The 19,935-nt window shown below is 44.1% G+C and overlaps 1 protein-coding gene across 1 annotated transcript; it reads right to left on the bottom strand.

Annotated features, from left to right (window-relative positions):
* Window positions 1–10,970: 10,970 nt before the first annotated feature.
* Window positions 10,971–16,764, bottom strand: FAM205C (family with sequence similarity 205 member C). Its single transcript, XM_032636253.1, is given in 5 exon segments — window positions 10,971–11,431; window positions 14,009–14,523; window positions 15,482–15,542; window positions 16,085–16,130; window positions 16,621–16,764. Coding segments are annotated over 5 exon segments (1,227 nt in total).
* Between the last annotated feature and the right edge of the window lie 3,171 nt (window positions 16,765–19,935).

Raw genomic sequence — 19,935 nt, 5'->3', positions numbered from 1 at the left:
TACCCCGCAATTTGCCCTTATAAATAAGCAAGTTCTCTGCAGAGAATACATGTTTTTTACACACATAGACACACAGCCCAAGTTGCCACATATATATATTACTACCTTACAAACACATCTAGACAGCCAGTCATCTAATTTCCTCTAGGTCATAACAGCCAGATAGATGGCCCTATTATACCTTTTGTCCCACTTTTTGCCTCTCGGACTTTGTTCTCCAAAATTGAGTTAGCTATTCTAGGTCTTCTGTTTCTGCATATAAACTTTAGAATCAGTTTGTTCATCTCTACCAAATAACTTGCTGGGATTTTGATTGGGACTGCATTGAATCTATATAACTGGCAAGAACTGACATCTTGATAATATTGAGTCTTCCTTTCCTTGAATATGAAATAGCTCTCCATTTATTTGGTTTTTCTTTGGTATCGTTCATGAGTTTTGTCGTTTTCCTCATATATATCTTATACATATTCTGTTAGATTTATATCTAAGTAATTTGGGGAGGTGCTAATGTAAATGCGAATGAGTTTTAATTTCAAATTCCACTTGTTCATTACTGGTATACAGGAGAACAATGAACTTTTGTATATTAACCTTATATCCTGCTATCTTGCTATAATCACTTATTGGTTCCAGTTTGTCAACCACTTTGGATTTTCTACATAGACAACCATGTCATCTGTGAACAAAGACAGTTTGATATCTTCTTTCCCAGTCTTTATACCTCTTATTTCCTTTTTGTGCCTCATTACACTAGCTCGGACTTCCCAGACACTTGTTTTTACCCGTTACCACTACCACTTGTTTCTCTGGAAATTAGAGCTGATTCTGTCAATTTCTCAAACACTCCATGCGCACTGATATCTGGGAACACACACTTTAATCAAGGTGTTTTTTGTACATAGGTTTGTCTCCTCCATTAACCACTAAAGTCTTTGGCCTCATTCATTAAGCCTAATTCTGTTGTGCCCTCACAGTTTACTCTCAAAATCAAAGCCACGTCAATTTAAAATGACTTGGGATTCTTATTTGGATTTTGATGTACTCTTTTTAAGGTTCTATTTTACATTTTCTGCCTTTAGAGGGAAAAAAAATTGGCCAAGAAAATGGAGCCATCTTAAGTAAAAGGAACAGAAGTATTCTTAGAGCCTGTGGTCAAGGCTGGAAAGTGTTGGGGTGTTTTTTTTGGGTGTGTGTGTGTGTGTGTGTGTGTGTGTGTGTGTGTGTGTGAGGGTAGTTTATTTTACTAGTGGATGTCAGCTTTAGTTCACTGAAATTCCTCTAAAGACAGACTCCTGAAGCCACCAATTAACAACTGAGTAGCTTAATAGTGATTCTTGTTATCCTTAGAGAATAACTGTTGTAGCAAGACTGCGGTGTATTACGGGGTGCCTGTGGTTAGTTTGCTGATACACTATTAATGAGTCAGTTCACTTATAGAGTAACCCTCCTAATCAGTTGGATGCTGTTCAATAACTCTTACTGTCTTGCCTGAAAAAGTCAATAAGGACCAAATGCATATTATACTGATTTTCCTCTAAGGAATCATTCTTAAAAAATTAATTTTCCAAGTATGTTTATTCCAGGTCTTTGAACAGTGTTTCTCAGTTTTTCAACATAAAAATCTTTTGGCTGCTCCCTAAAGCATTTGATATAACTCTGGGAAGGAGCTTTCCCAAACTATTTAGAGAGCTAGTACCTTCTATGTAGCCCTGAATACCAAGAAGATACTGTAAACCTTTGCTGTTTTGTAGTCTGTTACCAAAAAAAAAAAAAAAAAAGGCAGGTAATGGCTTTTTAATATTTGTTTTCCAAACATAAATATGTATATTATAATGGATATGCTTTTTCAGTCCACTCATTTCCCGCTCTCTTCCTAGAGTTTCTTACATACCCTTCCCACTTGCCTAGGATCCAGCCAGTTCACCATTTAATAAGCTTAGCTCTACACTTCCTATTCCTGTGGAGGTTGTTTCTACCTTTAAATCACCATAAACTATGCTCCAGTAAGTATTCCTTTACATATGTCCACAGGTCACAGGATCAGTCTCTCGTATACAGTAGTTTTCTTCAGTCAAAGGTATACCAGTATCAGTCCAGATCTGCTAGACCGTCCAACCACACAGACTCTTAAGACAAGCTTGAGAATTCTATTCTTGCGTCACTCCAGTCAAGGGGAAAGCTTACCTTATACCCCACAATGTTGCCCTTGTCTTTCAGACATAACCATGTTTAAATCAAAAGTCAAAAGCGTAGCTCACTAATCAAAAATATATAATGATCCTAAGGCTATGTTTTTCAAATTGCAAGTCCAGACCCATGAGGAAGTCATGAAATCATTTTAGAGAGTCACTATCAGGATTGTTTTAATGAACTAGGTTAGAGAGGATAGAAAATATCAGGGAGAATCACGTGTAGTAAAATTAGGATTGTTTCATAAAATTTGGGTCAGTTATAGATCTATGAACATGTGTTTATGTGTGTATAGGATCACATCATAAACTACATTTCTTTTTTTTTTTTTTTTTTTTTTTTTTTTTTTTTGTGGTACGCGCAGGCTCAGCAGCCATGGCTCACGGGTCCAGCCGCTCCGCGGCATGTGGGATCTTCCCGGACCGGGGCACAAACCCGTGTCCCCTGCATCGGCAGGCGGACTCTCAACCACTGCACCACCAGGGAAGCCCAATAAACTACATTTCTTACTATGGGTCGCAGTCAAAAAAATGTGAAAAATATACCTCAGAAGGTTTCTGAGGAAAACGCTGTGACCTTGGAAATAGTAACTGATCTTGAGGAAGGTTTGCAGTGAAGGGCTGGGTGTTAGTTTTGCATTCTCTTTCTTGCTGTGATGTGCCTGTTCCTCTCGCTGTAAGTTGGGGGCTTTCACAGCCAGTGTGCATAAGGCATGTGGGCAGTGTCTGCAGACTACAGGCCCAGCCTCTCGCTTCAAGAAATTCCTAGGTGAATAGGCTAAAAAATGTTTACACGTACACACAGACTCCTTCCCTGCCCCATGGCTGGATACCCCATGACTAGATGCTGCAATTAGGTCCATGGATGTTTAAAAGAATTTGAAAACAAACATGATCATCCTAGATGTTTATGACAGAAAGGGAACTCAGTGACTCTCTGTTCCAATACTCATTGATAGACAGGAAAACTGAACCCAGAGCAATAAAAGCTGTGTTTTCTGAGTCACAGAATGTTACATGTAAAACTAAAAGAAGCCACTATGTTGCCAACCCTGGGAAGTATATAATTAATTTGCAATATAGGTAAATTAGAAAGTACAGATTACTAAAAAGATGAAAAACATATATGCATTTTATTCTTTCATAAATGAGATTATGAGAAAATTTATATGACTTTGGGCTTGGTAGTGACTTTTTAGATACACCAACAAAAGCACAATCCATGAAAAAATAAATAAATAAATAAGTTAGGCTTCATTAAAATTAAAAATATTTGCTCTCCAGAAGACACTGTTAACAGAATGAAAATACAGGTCACAGTTGAAGAAAATCTTTGCAAAACACGTATTCTGGTAAAGGATTGGTATCCAAAATACACAAAGAACTCTTAAAACTCAACAATAAGAAAATGAACAACCCAGGCTTCCCTGGCGGCGCAGTGGTTGAGAATCCCCCTGCCAATGCAGGGGACACTTCCCTGGTCTGGGAAGATCCCACATACCGCGGAGCAACTAAGCCGGTGTGCCACAACTGCTAAGCCTGTGCTCTAGAGCCCACAAGCCACAACTACTGAGCCTGCATGCTGCAACTACTGAAGCCCATGCACCTGGAGCCCGTGCTCTGCCACCACAGTGAGAAGCCTGCGCACCGCAACAAGGAGTGGCCCCTGCTCACTGCAACTAGAGAAAGCCCACGTGCAGCAACAAAGACCCACTACAGTCAAAAATAAATAAATTTAAAAAAGAAAATGAACAACCCAATTTTAAAACAGGCAAGACCTGAACACCTCACCAAAGAAGATATACAGATGGCAAGTAAGCATATCAAAAAATGTTCAATATCATATGTCATTAGAGAACTGAAAATTAAAACAGCTGTAAGATACCACTATACACCTATTAGAATATCCAAATTCCAGAACACTGACAACACCAAATGCTGGTGAGGATGTAGAGCAACAGGAACTCTCGTTCATTGCTGGTAGGAATGCAAAATGGTACTGCCAGTTTGGAAGACGGTTTGGTGGTTTCCTGCAAAACTAAACATACTCTTACTATATGATCCAGTAATTGTGTTTCTTGCTATTTACCCAAATTAATTAAAAACTTATGTGCATACAAAAACCTACACACAAATATTTATAACAGCTTTACAACACAAACTTAGAAGCAACCAATATATCCTTCAATAGGTGAATGGCTAATCAAACTGTGGTAAATCTATACAATGAAATATTACTCAGCCTTAAAAAGAAATGAACTATCAAGCCATTTAAGACGTGGAGGAAATACATATCGCTAAGTGAAAGAAGCAAAATGAAAAGGCTACATACTATGATTACAACTATATAATGTCTGGCAAAGGCAAAACTATGGAGACAATAAAAATATCAGTGGTCAACAAACAAAAATTCAAAAATGGGCAATGGACTTGAATAGACAATTCTCCAAAGAAGATATGCAAATAGATATTAAGCACATGAAAAGATGCTCAACATCATTAGTCATTACAGAAATGCAAATCCAAACCACAATGAGATACCATTCCAAATCCATGATGATGGCTACTATCAAAAAAAAACAAAAACAGAAAATAACTGTTGGTGAGGATGTGGAAAATCTGGAACCCCTGTGTACTGCAGGTGGGAATGTAAAATGGTGCAGCTGCTGTGGAAAATAATTTGGCAGCAGTTCCTCTGAAAGTTAAACATAGAATTACCATATGATCCAGCAATTCCACTCCTAGGCATATACCTAAAGGAATTGAAAATGGGCTCAGACACCTGGTCACCAATGTTCAACAGCAGCATTTCTTGCAACAGCCAAAAGGTGGAACCAACACAAGTGTCCATCAATGGATAAACAGATAAACAAAATGCAATATATACATACAATAGACTATTATCTAGCCTAAAAAGTAACTGAATTCCGATACTTGCTACAACATGGATGAACCTTGAACGCACTATGCTAAGCAAAATAAGCCAGACACAGAAGGGCAAATATTAACAAATGGGACCTCATTAAACTCAAAAGTTTTTGCACAGCAAAAGAAACCATAAACAAAACGAAAAGACAACCCACAGAATGGGGGGAAATATCTGCGAATGATATGACCAACAAGGGATTAATCTCCAAAATTTACAAACAGCTCATGCAGCTCAATAGCAAAAAAACAAACAACCCAATCAAAAAATGGGCAGAAGACCTCAACAGACATTTCTCCAAAGAAGATATACAGATGGCCAAGAGGCACATGAAAAGATGCTCAACATCGCTAATTATTAGAAAAATGCAAATCAAAACTACGAGATACCACCTCATACCAGTCAAAATGGCCATCATCAAAAAGTCTACAAACAATAAATGCTGGAGCGGCTGTAGAGAAAAAGGGAACCCTCCTACACTGTTGGTAGGAATGTAAATTGGTATAGCCACTATGGAGAACAGTATGGAGGTTCTTTAAGAGACTAAAAATAGAGCTACCATATCATCCAGCAATCCTACTCCTGGGCATATATCCGGAGAAAAACAAGATTTGAAAGGATACATGCACCCCAGTGTTCACTGCAGTGCTGTTTACAATAGCCAAGACATGGAGGCAACCTAAATATCCATCGACAAATGAAGGGATACAGAAGATGTGGTACATATTGGGTTGGCCAAAAAGTTCGTTCAGGCTTTTCTGTAACATCATACGGAAAAACCCAAATGAACTTTTTGGCCAATCCAATATATACAATGGAATATTACTCAGCCATTGAAAAGAATGAAACAATGCAGTTTGCAGCAACATGGACGGAGCTGGAGATTATCATACTAAGTGAAGTAAGTCAGACAGAGAAAAACAAATATCACATGATATCGCTTATATGTGGAATCTTAAAAAAAATTACACAAATGAACGTATTTACAAAACAGAAACAGACTCACAGACTTAGAAAACAAACTTATGGTTACCAGGGTGGGGGAAGGGATAGATTGGTAGTTTGGGATTGACAGGTACATACTGCTATATTTAAAATAGATAACCAACAAGGACCTACTGCATAGCACAGGGAACTCCACTCAATACTCCGCAATAACCTAAATGGGAGAAGAATTTGAAAAATAATAGATACATGTGTAACTGAATCACTTTGTGGTACACCTGAAACTAACACAACATTGTTAACTATACTCCAATATAAAATAAAAATTAAAAAGAAAAAGATCAATGGTTGCCAGGGCTTTGGGGGAAGGGAGAAAGGGATGAATAGGTGGAACAAAGGGGATTTTTAGGGCAATGAAACTCTTCTGATACTGTAATGGTGGATATATGTCATAAAACCCATGTATAACACAAATAGTGAACCCTAACATAAGCTATGGATGTTAGTTAATAATAATTTATCAGTATTGTCTTATCAGTTTTAACAAATGTACCACACTAAATGCACAATGTTAGTAATAGGGAAAACTGTGTATGTGACCAAGGATGAGGAAGTATATGGGAACTCTGTACATGCTGCCTAATATTTCTGCAAACCTAAAACCGCTCTCTAAAAGTCTATTAATATTTTTTACATTAGGTGCAGACAAATACCGTTTGATTCCACTCATACAAGGTACCTAGAATAGTCAAATTCATAGTGTCAGAAAGTACATTGGTAGATGCCAGGGGCTGGGGGTGTGGAGGTGGGAAGTGGGAATGGGGAGTTAGTGTTTAATGGGGATAGAGTTTCAGTTTAGGAAGGTGAAAAATTCGGGAAATGGATGATGGTGAGAGTTGCATAACAATGTCAATGTACTTAGTGCCACTGAACTGTACAGTTAAATATGGTTAAAGTAGTATGTTTTACATTATGTGGCTTTTACCACAGTAAAAAAAAATTTTTTAAGTCTGTTAATATCTTTTATATGAGACTATAACATGGATATTTTTGTAACTTGCTTTTTTCCACTACTATGTTCATATATATTATTAGCATATTTCCAGGGATTCAGCCTGGACAGGGTGGCGATGGGAAAGTTAGTCAAGGATAGAAATGAGGCTGTGGAAGGAGGATGATTCAGAGGATGTGGGAATTTAGGGGCAGGGGATGTTTTATTCAAAAGACCCACAGAGGAGAAGGACTAGAATTTGAGTGAACCAACAGACTAACTGAGCCCTTGAGTCTGAGCATCTCCAGCAAGCTGGGAATTCGAGCAGGGCAGGGAATTTCAGTTCATGCTCAGGGAGTCCCAGTCCCCTGCTGGCAAGAGGCTGGCATGACAGGATTGAGCAAGTCACTCCTGAGCTCAGCAACAACCTTCCTGCTAGGGTGGAGTGAGCATGTACAAAAGACAAGCAATCATGATGGTCAGTTGTCTGAAATTTCCTAACAGGAATCTGCTGAGGCACGTGGGAGCCTGTGAGGGACCATGGGAAGGCTGGTCCACTTAAGCCAGGATGTGTGCACATTAACCTTGGCTTCCCACCTGACGCTGCTGTGACCCTTCTGAGTCACATTCCTTCGCCTGGGCATCCTCCTGCGTGGCTCTCAGCCCAACTCCCACCAGGCAGGGAGGATGTGCCTGTCACAAGACTTCCTATGATCTTTGGGGATGTTTTAGGAAAACACCGAAGAGTGTGGTTCAGTCGGCCTGGGCCCTGTGCCCCTCACCCTGGGGGCCACAATAGGGGCTGGGCCCCCCACCCTTAGGCACAGAATCACCATTCAGGGACTTCCCTGGTGGCGTAGTAGTTAAGAATCCGATCCGCCTGCCAATGCAGGAGACACAGGTTCAAGCCCTGGTCCAGGAAGATCCCACATGCCATGGAGCAGCTAAGCCCATGCGCCACAACTACTGAGCTTATGTGTAGAGCCCGTGCTCCGCAACAAGAGAAGCCACCGCAACGAGAAGCCCATGCACTGCAACGAAGAGTAGCCCCCACTTGACGCAACTAGAGAAAGCCCATATGCAGCAACGAAGACCCAACGCAGCCAAAATAAATAAACAGAAATTGTTAAAAAAAAAAAAAAAAAAAGAATCACCATTCAGAGGAGGGATACATTCATGCTTCTTTCCATCTGGCTTTTCTGCATCCTGCTAGCAGTGGATACACTTTGCTAAGTGCTGAGTCCTATCAGAGGAAGAGATTCCTGCCCCTGCCTCCTGGTTTGATGGTATGTTGAGCCATCCTGGATTTCCTTAGGAAACAGTGAGGCAGGGCATCCCACAGTCCCCCATACCACACCATGAGGAAGCCACAGCACTTCCTGCCCTTACTCTCCTCTGTGGTAGGTCAGATGGTGGGAATGCAGAGAGGTGCCACCTTCTGAGAGAAATGAGGTGTCCAAAACAGAGTTCCCTCCCAAACACTCAGGGCAGCCTCTTTGTCTTTCTGCGTCCCAGTCTCTCCTCCCACCCCCAAACATGCCTGGTGTCTGAACACTAGGATGCCACACCTGCCCCCTTTCTGTGTCCCTAGTCCCATCCTCTTCCTCATGTTCTGTGCACCTAGAGTTTCTCTGTGATCTCTCTTGCTGATCCAGTGTTCCAAGGGCACATTCAACCACCCTTTTATACCCACATGGGCCCTCAGTTGGCCACCAACTCCTAGGCCCTAATAGAAACTTGCCATGGTAACTTCCAGAATCTACCTCTACTTCTGCCTTCAGCTTTGGTTCTCCATACTACTCCTTCCACCCCATAGCCATGGTACCTTCCCAGATCCTCACTTACCCTTTTGAGTCTTTGCCCAAATTCTGTTACATGTGAGCACAACCCTTCTTCTATACACGAAGTCTTACCTCATTAATGCCTCCTTCCTTCTACTAACCACCAGCAAAGTGTCTGTGCTTTTTCCAAGGCCATCTCATGAACTTGGACATGCACTCCCATCCCCTCCCCTCTACACCACTACATGGCTCCAGCAGTTCTCCCTGCATCATCAGTTGACCCCTCCTCGACTGCATCATTTCTGTCAACATCCAACATCTTATGTCTCTCATCTTTAAAAAAAAAAAAAAACCCTCTCTGGGTTCCACTTCCTCCTACAGCTCCAGCCCTTCTTCTGCACCTCTGTGGAACAAACCTCCTTTGAAGGAATTGATTACACTTGCTATCACACTTGCTATCACCAATTGCTCTCCTCTCATTCTCTCTTGAATCCACTCCACTTCACCTCCATCACACGCGAGTCTGTTCTTCTCAAGGCCATGAGTGATCTCTGTGCTGCTAAATCTAGTGGTCAACTCCACACCCTCATCTTACTTGGCCAATTCACAACTTTTCATGCAATTGATCATTTTCTCCTTGCAATATGCCAGGATGCCACACTTTTCTGGATTTCCTCCTTCCTCCCTGGCTCCTGCTTTTCAGTCTCCTCTGCTTACTTGTTCCTCTTTTTCTTCCCAATTTCTTAAGGTTGGAATGTCCCAGAGCCAAGTCCCTAGATCTCTCCTTCACTGATACTCATTCCTTTAGTAACCTTATCTGGTCCCACAATTATACATCCATCTCTCCATCTCTCTCTCTCTCTCTCCAGCCAGGATGCTCCCTGAGCACTATAAGGCTTCTGGGTTGAGAACAGACTGTTGGAGATATGGTCTCAGGAAGAAGCAGGAGATTGTGAAACTATTGTAGTATTAGTAGCAGCAGAGGAGGTAAGACAAGGTCATTTTCTGAATTTTGAAGGTAGAGACAACAGGATTTACTAATAGACCAGAAGCAGATTGTTAGAAGCAAAAGTCATGGCTGACACCAATATTTCTGGTCTGAACAACTGGCAAGAGAAAGGTGCCATTAACTGATGTGGGAGCAGGTTTGGTATGTGTGATTGGGTAGTGGTGGTGGTCTGGGGAGTCAGTTCACTTTTGAAACAAATACTGGACATCCGAGTATATACACTTTTGATTAGACAATTTGGGCATATGAGACTGTCTACCCCATAAGATAATGATCTGCATGGAGGCAAGGCCTGTGTCTAGGTGACTGTTGTGTCTGGCATAGTTCCTGGCACACAGTAAGTACTCAAACATTTTAATTGTTGAATGCAAGATGCCTCTCGAAGTCATTTTTATTGTGACTCTTTGGAGACATTATCATCAACTGATTTTCGTTCTAGGAGGCATTTATTCCATGCAGCTGAAAGGCAGTGGGGGGGTCAAACAGGTAACAGGGCTACAGCAAGCTCCCAGATGGGTTACCCCTTAAAATCTAATCAATAACAACAGGGTGCAGAGAGGGGAGATTCTATCAATTGCTTCTGACATCTATCATATTAGCTATGTGCCTTTGATAAACACAAAGCACCTCCTCAAGAATGAAGCACTGTTAACACTCCTCTAAAAACCTTCCCTCCGGATTGTGGGAATATATAAAAGTTATCAATGAATTGTGCCTGTGGGCCAAAAGTGCACTGGATTCTTGGCTACTACTTCTTGTACTACATCATGCACACTTTGCTCCTCTGGGGCCCAAAGACAACACGGGAAGCCATGACAGAAGTCAAGCCTGATCTTTACCTTCAGCACACCTTAGACGAGGGTCTCCCTTCTCTGCTCAAGTCCCTTTATCCACAGTCCAGGGTGGAGCTGAAAGAGTTGTGTGGAATGCTGGCCCATTTGTAAAATGGGTTTAAGCTCCCATACCATATGGGAAGTACAATCTACCTCCTCTACTCTCTCCATCACATATCACATTAAAAACAAAGAGGCACAAACAGGTGGTTCTTTGCTTAGAGGTACACAGTACATTTGGAGAGGGCCCTGCCTCACCTGCATATTAATGGCAATGATGATGACAGCCTTCTTCAGGAGGATGCAGAAGTTTGGGAACCTATGAACTCCTTTTTCCTGGACTGGGTATTCTCCTTGTATAGACAAGTACCTTCTGCTGAGGTGACAGTTGAGACATGGGATGGATTTTCTGGCTGAGTGGCACAAGTCAGCTGAGGACAGTGCTTGGAGCTGTTGCAGGAAAGGCGCAGGAACCAGGATTGGCTGGACTGAAGGGAGTGTCACTGGAACTCATTGTCTAGGCACTGGAGGGCATCAAAGAAGGCCACGCCTTTCTCCTCCTTCTCAGACTGAGCTCCCCTCACAGGGCATTTGGTGGGAGGTGGTCTCTTCTCAACATTTTCTGTCTTGGTTTTGGCTACCTTCTCATCCTTAGAGAGGAGAATGGATTCCTTATGCCCTTGACCTTTCACCTTGGGGTTAATCCAGTGTGTAAAGTGCTTCATCTTATTTCCCAGTCCAGCTTCTGCAGCTTCTGTAAGGGTAGGGCACTTGTGAGTATGGACTCACAGACCCTGCTCTTGGCCCTACAAAGTGTGGCCCTACAAATTTTGGCCCTGCAAAGCTTGGATCTGAAAAATGTGGCTCCTTTAAATGCTGGACTTGCAAAATGTGGGCCAGTAAGTTGGTCCTGTAAGATCTGGCCCTTTAAGCCCTGAACACTCCAGATCTGACATTCTCAGGAATCCTTGTTTGGGTGAGGTCATTCAACTTGCCCTAACAGCCTTACAGACTATTCTTATCTGGTCCTTTTGTCCCAAGGAATCCTGGAGGATGCTCTAGGAACTCAAGGTAAAGGGAGAAGCTGGTGAAGGTACTGACAGGGGGCACTAAGCTGACAGGATGGAGATGGTGGCTCTAAAGATCCAGACAGATCCTTGCTAGTCCCTACTCACTCAACACAACCATCCTGGCCAAACTAAAATTTTACCTGAGAAAGATCCTGGAGATACATTTGGGAAGTCAGGGGCTCTGGGGGTTCTACTTAGAAGTGTCCCTACTGGAACCTTGGCAGGGTAGATGTTCTCTCTGGTTGGAGAGAGACTCGGCGCTGCACCCCCTTCTCTGTGATTCTCTGATGCTTTGAGTTTCCCTGGGTCCTCTGTTCTCCCTGCTGGTGCAGGGAGTTATTCTCACCTTTGCAGAGGCCTGGGGCTCAGGGATCTTCCAGGCAGGGGTTGTTCACACTGGCCTCCAGCTGAACACAAGCACCTGGGCCTCTGTTATGTCCCCACTGGGCTGTGAGATCTTGGAGGCCCATGGGAAGAACCATTAGGACTGCTCTGGAACTAGCTTGCTTTTGGTTCTGCTGCACTGCACAGGATTTATACACTGCTGCCTACATGAGATTGAGCCAGAGACTCTGTTGGGCCCCCAACAGGCCCAGGCACCATCTTTGTGATTGGAGATTGGCTAGTGATTGCCAGGGCCATAGCCTTGGAGAGTGCCACAGTACAAAGAGCCCACAGTTCTGACAGGAAGGCCAAAACTTGTCTCCAGTTTCTCAAAGGCTCCCTGGGAGGGCACCTAGGTAGGTGCTAATCAAGGTGATCAGTAACACCATCTGGTGAGGCTTACTGCTGCTAGTTAAGGCCTGCCAGTATTCAGGGTGTCACTTCCTAGTCCATGTAGGGACTGATTGCTGCCTCTATGTCTAAGGGCTTACTTTCCGGGGTGCAAGAGAGCCGAGTTGCTGCCAGGGCCCCTGGAATTCTGCAGACCCAGTGATTTGAGTCCCAACCGCTGCAGATGTGGGCAGGGACAATCCCCTAGCAGATCCTCTCATATTTTTAGCCAATATGGCTCTACAACATCACCATGGCCTGGGAAGCAACTGTGGGCTGGCACTACTGGCCACAATAGATCAGAAGAGGCCACTATCCCCTCTGGCCTCTGGGTCTGCAGGCTAGGGGACACTCACCCTGGTCAGTGTGCTGCACTGGGGCAGGGGCTGCTGGTCAGCAGGGGATAGAAGCAACTGGATGGACTGCTGGATCTTCTGGGGCAGACCCCAGCAATGGTAAATCAAACGGCCAAATCAACCACTTCTGAAGGTGGAACTCCACCAGCTCAGGGCATGCTCCAGGAAAATACTACCTTGCTCTTGAGGACTGAAATGGGCTTCCCCAAACAGGTAGGCCCCTAAGTCTCAGGAGACAGGCTTCAGCATGTCTCAGGGCTTATGCTGTATGGTTCTATGCATCTACAGAGATCTCTGGGCAACAGCTGGCAAGCCCCACAGAAGCTGGAGCTGCCTTTGAAGTGAAGGTGCCACTGCAAGGCTTCACACTTGGCCAGAGTCAGAAATGGGACATTGACATAGGCTTGTTGATAGAAAGATAAAGAAGCCGAAATTCAGGTATGTGGGAAGAAGGTGGGTCTAACTGAGGTAAGAGGAAATTTTAGACAGTTTGGAGATTAACAAATCATTGAAGAAAAAGAAACCAGGCTCCACTTTTGTGGCAAAGATGTCTAGGGGTGGACCAGGGACTCAATGTGCATAAAAGAGGAACCATAGAAAGGTAGCTGTGTTCTGCTGCAGACAGGACACTGAGGCCTCAGCATGACCCCCAAGCAATGGACAGAGACCACTTATAAACTGAAAGATGATAGAGGGTAGAGCCAGAGTCACAGAGTTTGGGATTTGTTTGCAGTGACATCTGCACTGGATCCATAGTGTATCCGTGAAAAACAGAAAGTTTGGGTGGACTTGCTTACCTCCCATGAACCCCAGGTCAGGGAGATAAAAGCCCATCTTTTCAACAGAGGCCTTAGAGGTAGCATTCATGATGAAAGAAATGGTAGTGTTTTCCCCCAGGCTTGGAAAATTTGGGGGCCGTGTGACGTAAGTTGCCACAGGAATCTTCCACAGATCCTGGGAGCCCTCAGGTGTAGAAATGCATGTATTTATATACACATACTTAAAGATACATCAGGGATTTGGGGACAAAGGAACATGAGATGAAGGGAATGAAAGGTCATGGGGTATTTTACGTTTGTGAGCTTTGGGTTCAGGGAAAGAAAGGGAATCAGATATTCAAGGGCTGCTGGCCTTATTTCTCTGGAACACATTCAGAGTTGCTCTTCTTCTTGTCTTGCTGGTTCACAGGAATCCTAGGCTCTTCAAGGCTTGAAGAAGACAGAGCTCCCACGTCCCAGGGTACCTCTGGCCCTTGATATTCCTGCCTTAGCTGCTGGTCGTCCGCCCAGTATTCGTGGATGCTGACTGCACTGGCAGACTTGGTGGTTGACTTAGTGGCTGACCTGGCAACTAACTGGGTTAAGGATTTCTGACTTGTTAGTGATGACACTATGCGGGTTGCTGATGGAAGCGAAAGCTCTTTGGAGTGCAGGGAATCCTGACTCTGCTCAAAAGAGAGACTGGACGTGGACAAAACCTCTAGGCAAGAGGAGCCCTGCGATGTCCCCAAAGAAGTAGTGGTGGTCAGGGTGTTCTCACCCGATAGCAATTGCTGAATCTCCACAGCCACAGCGTTGCAGGTTTGGCAGCAGGGACCTGTACACAGGATCTGCCGCACGCTCCCCTCCTGAGGAAGCCAGCCCTGGCTGGGAAGGGAAACATGGCAACCGTTTGTTACTGATGGAATGACATCTGCCTCTTTTCAAGGGTGTGGCCTGGAGATTGACACTGCTCCCCTTAGCCCTGTAAACTCTGAGGCCTGCACCCACTGGGTGTTTACTCATCTACTTTTCTTCCCAGGGAAATGTCACTTGGCAAGTTATGGTGTGCTGGACTGAGAGCCTGGGGCTTGTTGGGCAAAGTCTCAGACAACTGAAAGGAACGCAGGGCCTTGAGAGCCTGGGAGGTGGGTGAGTTCTCTGCTGACCTGTGCTGAGTAGCTGAACTAGGAGAAGGCAACCAGGCAGATGGGGGAGCCAATGGTTAGCTGATGGCGCAGCACCAGGAACATCACCAGATAGAACCTGGAGTCAGCCTCGTTTGGGGCTACAGAGGTCCTTGTGGGAACTCTGCATTCTGGGGATTACAGGGCATACACAACATCTCTTGGAAGACAATCCCTATTCTCTAGAGATCTTAAGAGGGGGACAATATGACAAGCTCCTGCCTGAGGGCTGTCCCAGGAACTGGCCTCCCTGAAGACAAAACTAGAGGAGGTACGTCAGCAGGGTCCAGGGGTCTGCCCTTGAAAGGGTCTAGCTGTAAAGAGAATATGAAAATGATGACTGATCTATGCACTTAATTAATTATCTATCCTTGTCTTGTGGTTGAGTGAAAACCCATGTAGTTTTAAATCCTGCACTAGTCAAATCCTGAATTCCAGGACCTTTGTGAGCCTAGCCCAGAGCAGAACTGCAGGACTCCTGTCTCCTGAGACGTCTGATCCCACCCTCTCCTCTGGGAACCCCCAACCAGTGTCCAGGCTCCACTGTGTCTGGCTACGTCCCAGCCATTATGCTCCACCCCAACCCTGCCCCAGGCCAAGCGGACAAATGATCACAGGCCAGGCTGGGAGTTGGGAGACTGCAAAGAGCAAGAGATCACCTTCTCATGACAGAGAGCAGCTCCCACGGCTTCTCAGCTTCTTCCCGGGAAAGTCTCCTAGCTGAGAAACCAGCAGACAGTGTTACATGGAATGGGAGAGGATTCAGGGACATCCTACAGGAAGCTGGAGACCTCTGAATGACAGGAGACGGCAAACCCCAACAGCCAGTGCTCTGAGGCACGTCTGACTACAACTTAACCAGGTATGATGTGCTCTCCTGGACCTAATCTCCTTTGACCTTCACAACCACACTGTGAGTGAGACAGCATCATCATGCCCATTTTATGGATAACAAGACTGAGAGCTGAAGTGACGTCCACTGGGTCATAAAACTAGTAAATGACACAGTTAAGGACAGAGGCTTTACTTCCTCACTCCCCTACTTCCTCTTCACTCCCAGGGGTAAGGTGGAGAATTCTGGAACATTCCCAGGCTCTGATTTCCCACCCAAAAAAGTCTTCTGGGAGAATCTGTCAACTTGGGGAATTGGGCCTTCAGTGGTTAGAGCACCTGGTGCCTGGCACCAGGGGTCATTGAGGGACAGGGTTCATGGGAGCCTCATCCACAGTGGAGAGAAGTCAGAGCAGAGACTGCGACGTTACCTCTTGAAGTTTTATCTTTAGCACTTTGTTTGACTCTCTGGTGATGCTTAAAGGCAAAAGACAGTGTGAAGCTGGGGTGCTCTCTTCTTTTCATGTCTAAACTGAGACAAAACCTGCAAATATTTCCCAAGCTTTTTCTGTGTTCCAATTTTACACATTCTCCTACCTTTCTTTTTGCTACTCTACCTTTTTCACACCATCATTTCCTTTCTCTTATTTCTGATTCATTTTTAGGATCATCATACACCATACCTCCACCCCCATTCCCTGAACAAGTTCTGTGGAGAGATCAGGATAAGACAAGAGAAAGGGAGGAATGGTGGTACAGTAGCCAAAGGACCTTAGCCATCCAAGGCCCTAAATGTCCACCAACCAGAGGAATCACCCAAATATGAAGCTGTTCTGGGATCCAGTGAGGAAACTTATACCATTAAAAAAAAACAGGAGTAAGGGGTTAAGGGTAACAAGAGAGAGTGAGGGGATAAAACCTTGTTTAAGGCTTAATTGGTTCAGTTGTGGTCATAGTGTTTCCCTACCCAGCAGCAGCTCCTGTTAGGTCCCAATCTTAAATCTTGGTGACTCTTTCTCACTTGCCAAATAATTAATGCAATAATGATGATGGAACCATAAGTGTAAAGAGGATATCCAACATCCCACAGAATAAAGGTAGGCCTCAACATAATCTAAACCTCACTAGCCATCCCCCTTTCTAGGCTTCCTAGGCTTTCAGGGTCTTAGAACCTAATGCCTCCAAATTCTAGACCTATCATCTCTGCCCCACAGAGCACAGAACCAGACCAGTAGACTGCATCACAAAGCCCTCCTGTTTCCCATCATGCATAGCATCACAGACCTTTATTTGTCTAGGAGAAACTCATGTGACACAGTGCAGAGCCTGAGCCTAAAAGTGCCAAGTCACAGGAAGCAAATACTCTTTCATGCTCTATTCTCTATATCCTGTTGGCTCAGTCTTCTTCTTTCAGATAATAGTCTGGCATCTATCCCCAGATAACTGAGTCTTTATGTACACTGCATGCCCTAAAACAGAGACAGTGGCTACTGTCTCTCTTCCTCCTACTACAAAGGAACTCCATGAACTATATCACCTGTGCTGGGAAGATAACTAGAAAACACACAAGAGGACAGTGCACACATTGTCTTGTTAAGTCTTGGACAGTGAAGGTTTTGATGCCACAGGCAATAGGTAGTCAGTATCAAGAGGTTTAGGAAAAGAACAGTGATTAATGTGACAAAGAAAGGACATAGCTTCTGTTTTAAATAACTTACTGAAGAGTTAAAGAAGGAGTCCTCCCAGTCTCATCCCTAAGCTGGACAGTGTCAAAGGTACAAAAACATTTGAGTTATGTTACCTGTCTGCTCTCAAGACACTTAAAAACCTAGTTTCAAAGACAAGATTAATTCACAATCAAGAACCCACCTTATTAAGAGTTGAATCAAGAACCAGCCTTACTAGGGGTTGGGAAAGAGAGATGTAGGGAGTTATTTAATGGGTACAAAGTTTCTGTATGGGATGATGAAAAAGTTCTGAAAATGGATGGTGGTGATGGTTGCACAGCACTGTGAATGTCCTTAATGTCAGTGACAAGTACACTTAAAAGTGGTTAAAATAGTAAAGTTTATATTGAGTATTTACCACAATTTAAAAAACAAAAGGCCGGGCTTCCCTGGTGGCGCAGTGGTTTGGAGTCCGCCTGCCGATGCAGGGGACGCGGGTTCGTGCCCCGGTCCGGGAGGATCCCACGTGCCGCGGAGCGGCTGGGCCCCGTGGGCCATGGCCGCTGATCCTGCGCGTCCGGAGCCTGTGCCCCGCAATGGGAGTGCCCACAGCACTGAGAGGCCCGCGTACCGCAAAAAAAAAAAAAAAAAAAAAAAAAAAAAACAAAAGGCCAAGAAAACCCAATTGTTAGCATGAGGGGGTTTTTTGCTACCTATAAGGAAGAATATTCTGAAAATAATTTGGCAAAATAATGGATTAGTGAATGTTTTTCTTAAATGTCCTTTTTTACAGAACAAAATAAATACAAAATAGATTCTTACATTTAAGATAATTTAAGAAGAGTCTCACCGTGAAGACGGGATGAATTTGAGCCATTTCAACATCTTTCCTGAACTTGTAAATTCCATAATACAGGAATGAGAAGACTTTTCCAACTAAAGAGCACTGAATGACAGGTTAACAATAATCAGTGAAAAAGCATCTTGCATCAGCTTTTTAGCAGTAGATCAAGATACGTACAAAGTGGCTTGAATCTTTTATTACTGGTGTTATTCCTACCAAACCAAGCTCTGGCTTCCTGCAGCTGCTGCCGGCCTCTATGCTGCTGCAAAGGTTCTCAGTCTCCCGTTAATCTGACCCGGTATGGCACTGCGTGGTACTTGGGGTCCTCCTTCCCTGGACTATGAATGTAGGTAATTAATAAACTTCATTCAGTCTTATAGGTCCAGTGCTCGTTCGGCCATCCCCAGAACCCCAGGGTTACCAATGGGATGAAGAGGAGGTGCATAGGACTCTATATGTCCTACACAACCAGCTCCTGCTTCCTGCAGCTACTGCTGCAACACTGCTTAGTCTCCCATTTGCCTGACCTCTTTGCCCCAGACAAAATCACCAAATTTGGCAACATTGGCACCAGCTCCAACGAGTATACTATTTACTTAACAGATAATCCACAGCCACTGTCATCCCACTAAACTGTTAAAACCATATGCTGCAAACTGCTCTATAGCAACTTACCCACCCTTGCTCCTCTGTCTCAGAGCCGAGGTAGAGTCAAATGACAATCTTATGCCTTTCTGCAGAGCAGACTTTTAGTACTGGTTTACTTATTGACTTGGTACCCACTGACGGAGGGTGCTTATGTGGATACGACAGTGGGATCAGCGTCTTCCTAAACAAGGGCACATTCATGTAATGAACACACTATCGTTTTTCTTTTTTTAATGGATCATTTCTTTTTTCTTTATTTATTTAATCTATTTATTTTTGGCTGCGTTGGGTCTTCGTTGCGGTGAGCAGGCCCCTCATTGCGGTGGCTTCTCTTGTTGCGGAGCACGGGCTCTAGACGCGCGGGCTTCAGTAGTTGTGGCACGCGGGCTCAGTAGTTGTGGCTCGTGGGCTCTAGAGCACAGTCTCAGTAGCTGTTGCACACGGGCTTAGTTGCTCTGTGGCATGTGGGATCTTCCCGGACCAGGGATCGAAACTGTGTCCCCTGCATTGGCAGGTGGATTCTTAACCACTACACCACCAGGGAAGTCCACACACTGTCTTTTTTTTTTTTTTAAACATCTTTATTGGAGTATAATTGCTTTACAATGGTGTGTTAGTTTCTGCTGTATAACAAAGTGAATCAGCTATACGTATACATATATCCCCATATCCCCTCCCTCTTGCATCTCCCTCCCACCCTCCTTATCCCTCCCCTCTAGGTGGACACAAAGCACCGAGCTGATCTCCCTGTGCTATGCGGCTGCTTCCCACTAGCTATTTTACATTTGGTAGTGTATATATATGTCCATGCCGCTCTCTCACTTCGTCCCAGCTTACCCTTCCCTCTCCGTCCCAGCTTACCCTTCCCTCTCCCCGTGTCCTCAAGTCCATTCTCTATGTCTGCATCTTTATTCCTGTCCTGCCCCTAGGTTCTTCAGAACCAGTTTTGTTTTGTTTTTTTTTTTAGATTCCATATATATGTGTTAGCACACGGTATTTGTTTTTCTCTTTCTGACTTACTTCACTCTGTATGACAGACTCTAGGTCCATCCACCTCACTACAAATAACTCAATTTAGTTTCTTTTTATGGATGAGTAATATTCCATTGTATATATGTGCCAC

The sequence above is a fragment of the Phocoena sinus genome, chromosome 6 (genome assembly GCF_008692025.1).
Source record: "Phocoena sinus isolate mPhoSin1 chromosome 6, mPhoSin1.pri, whole genome shotgun sequence".
Lineage (NCBI taxonomy): Eukaryota > Metazoa > Chordata > Mammalia > Artiodactyla > Phocoenidae > Phocoena > Phocoena sinus.
The sequence above is the reverse complement of the archived record's forward strand: the minus strand, read 5'-3'. Positions and strand labels throughout refer to the sequence as shown.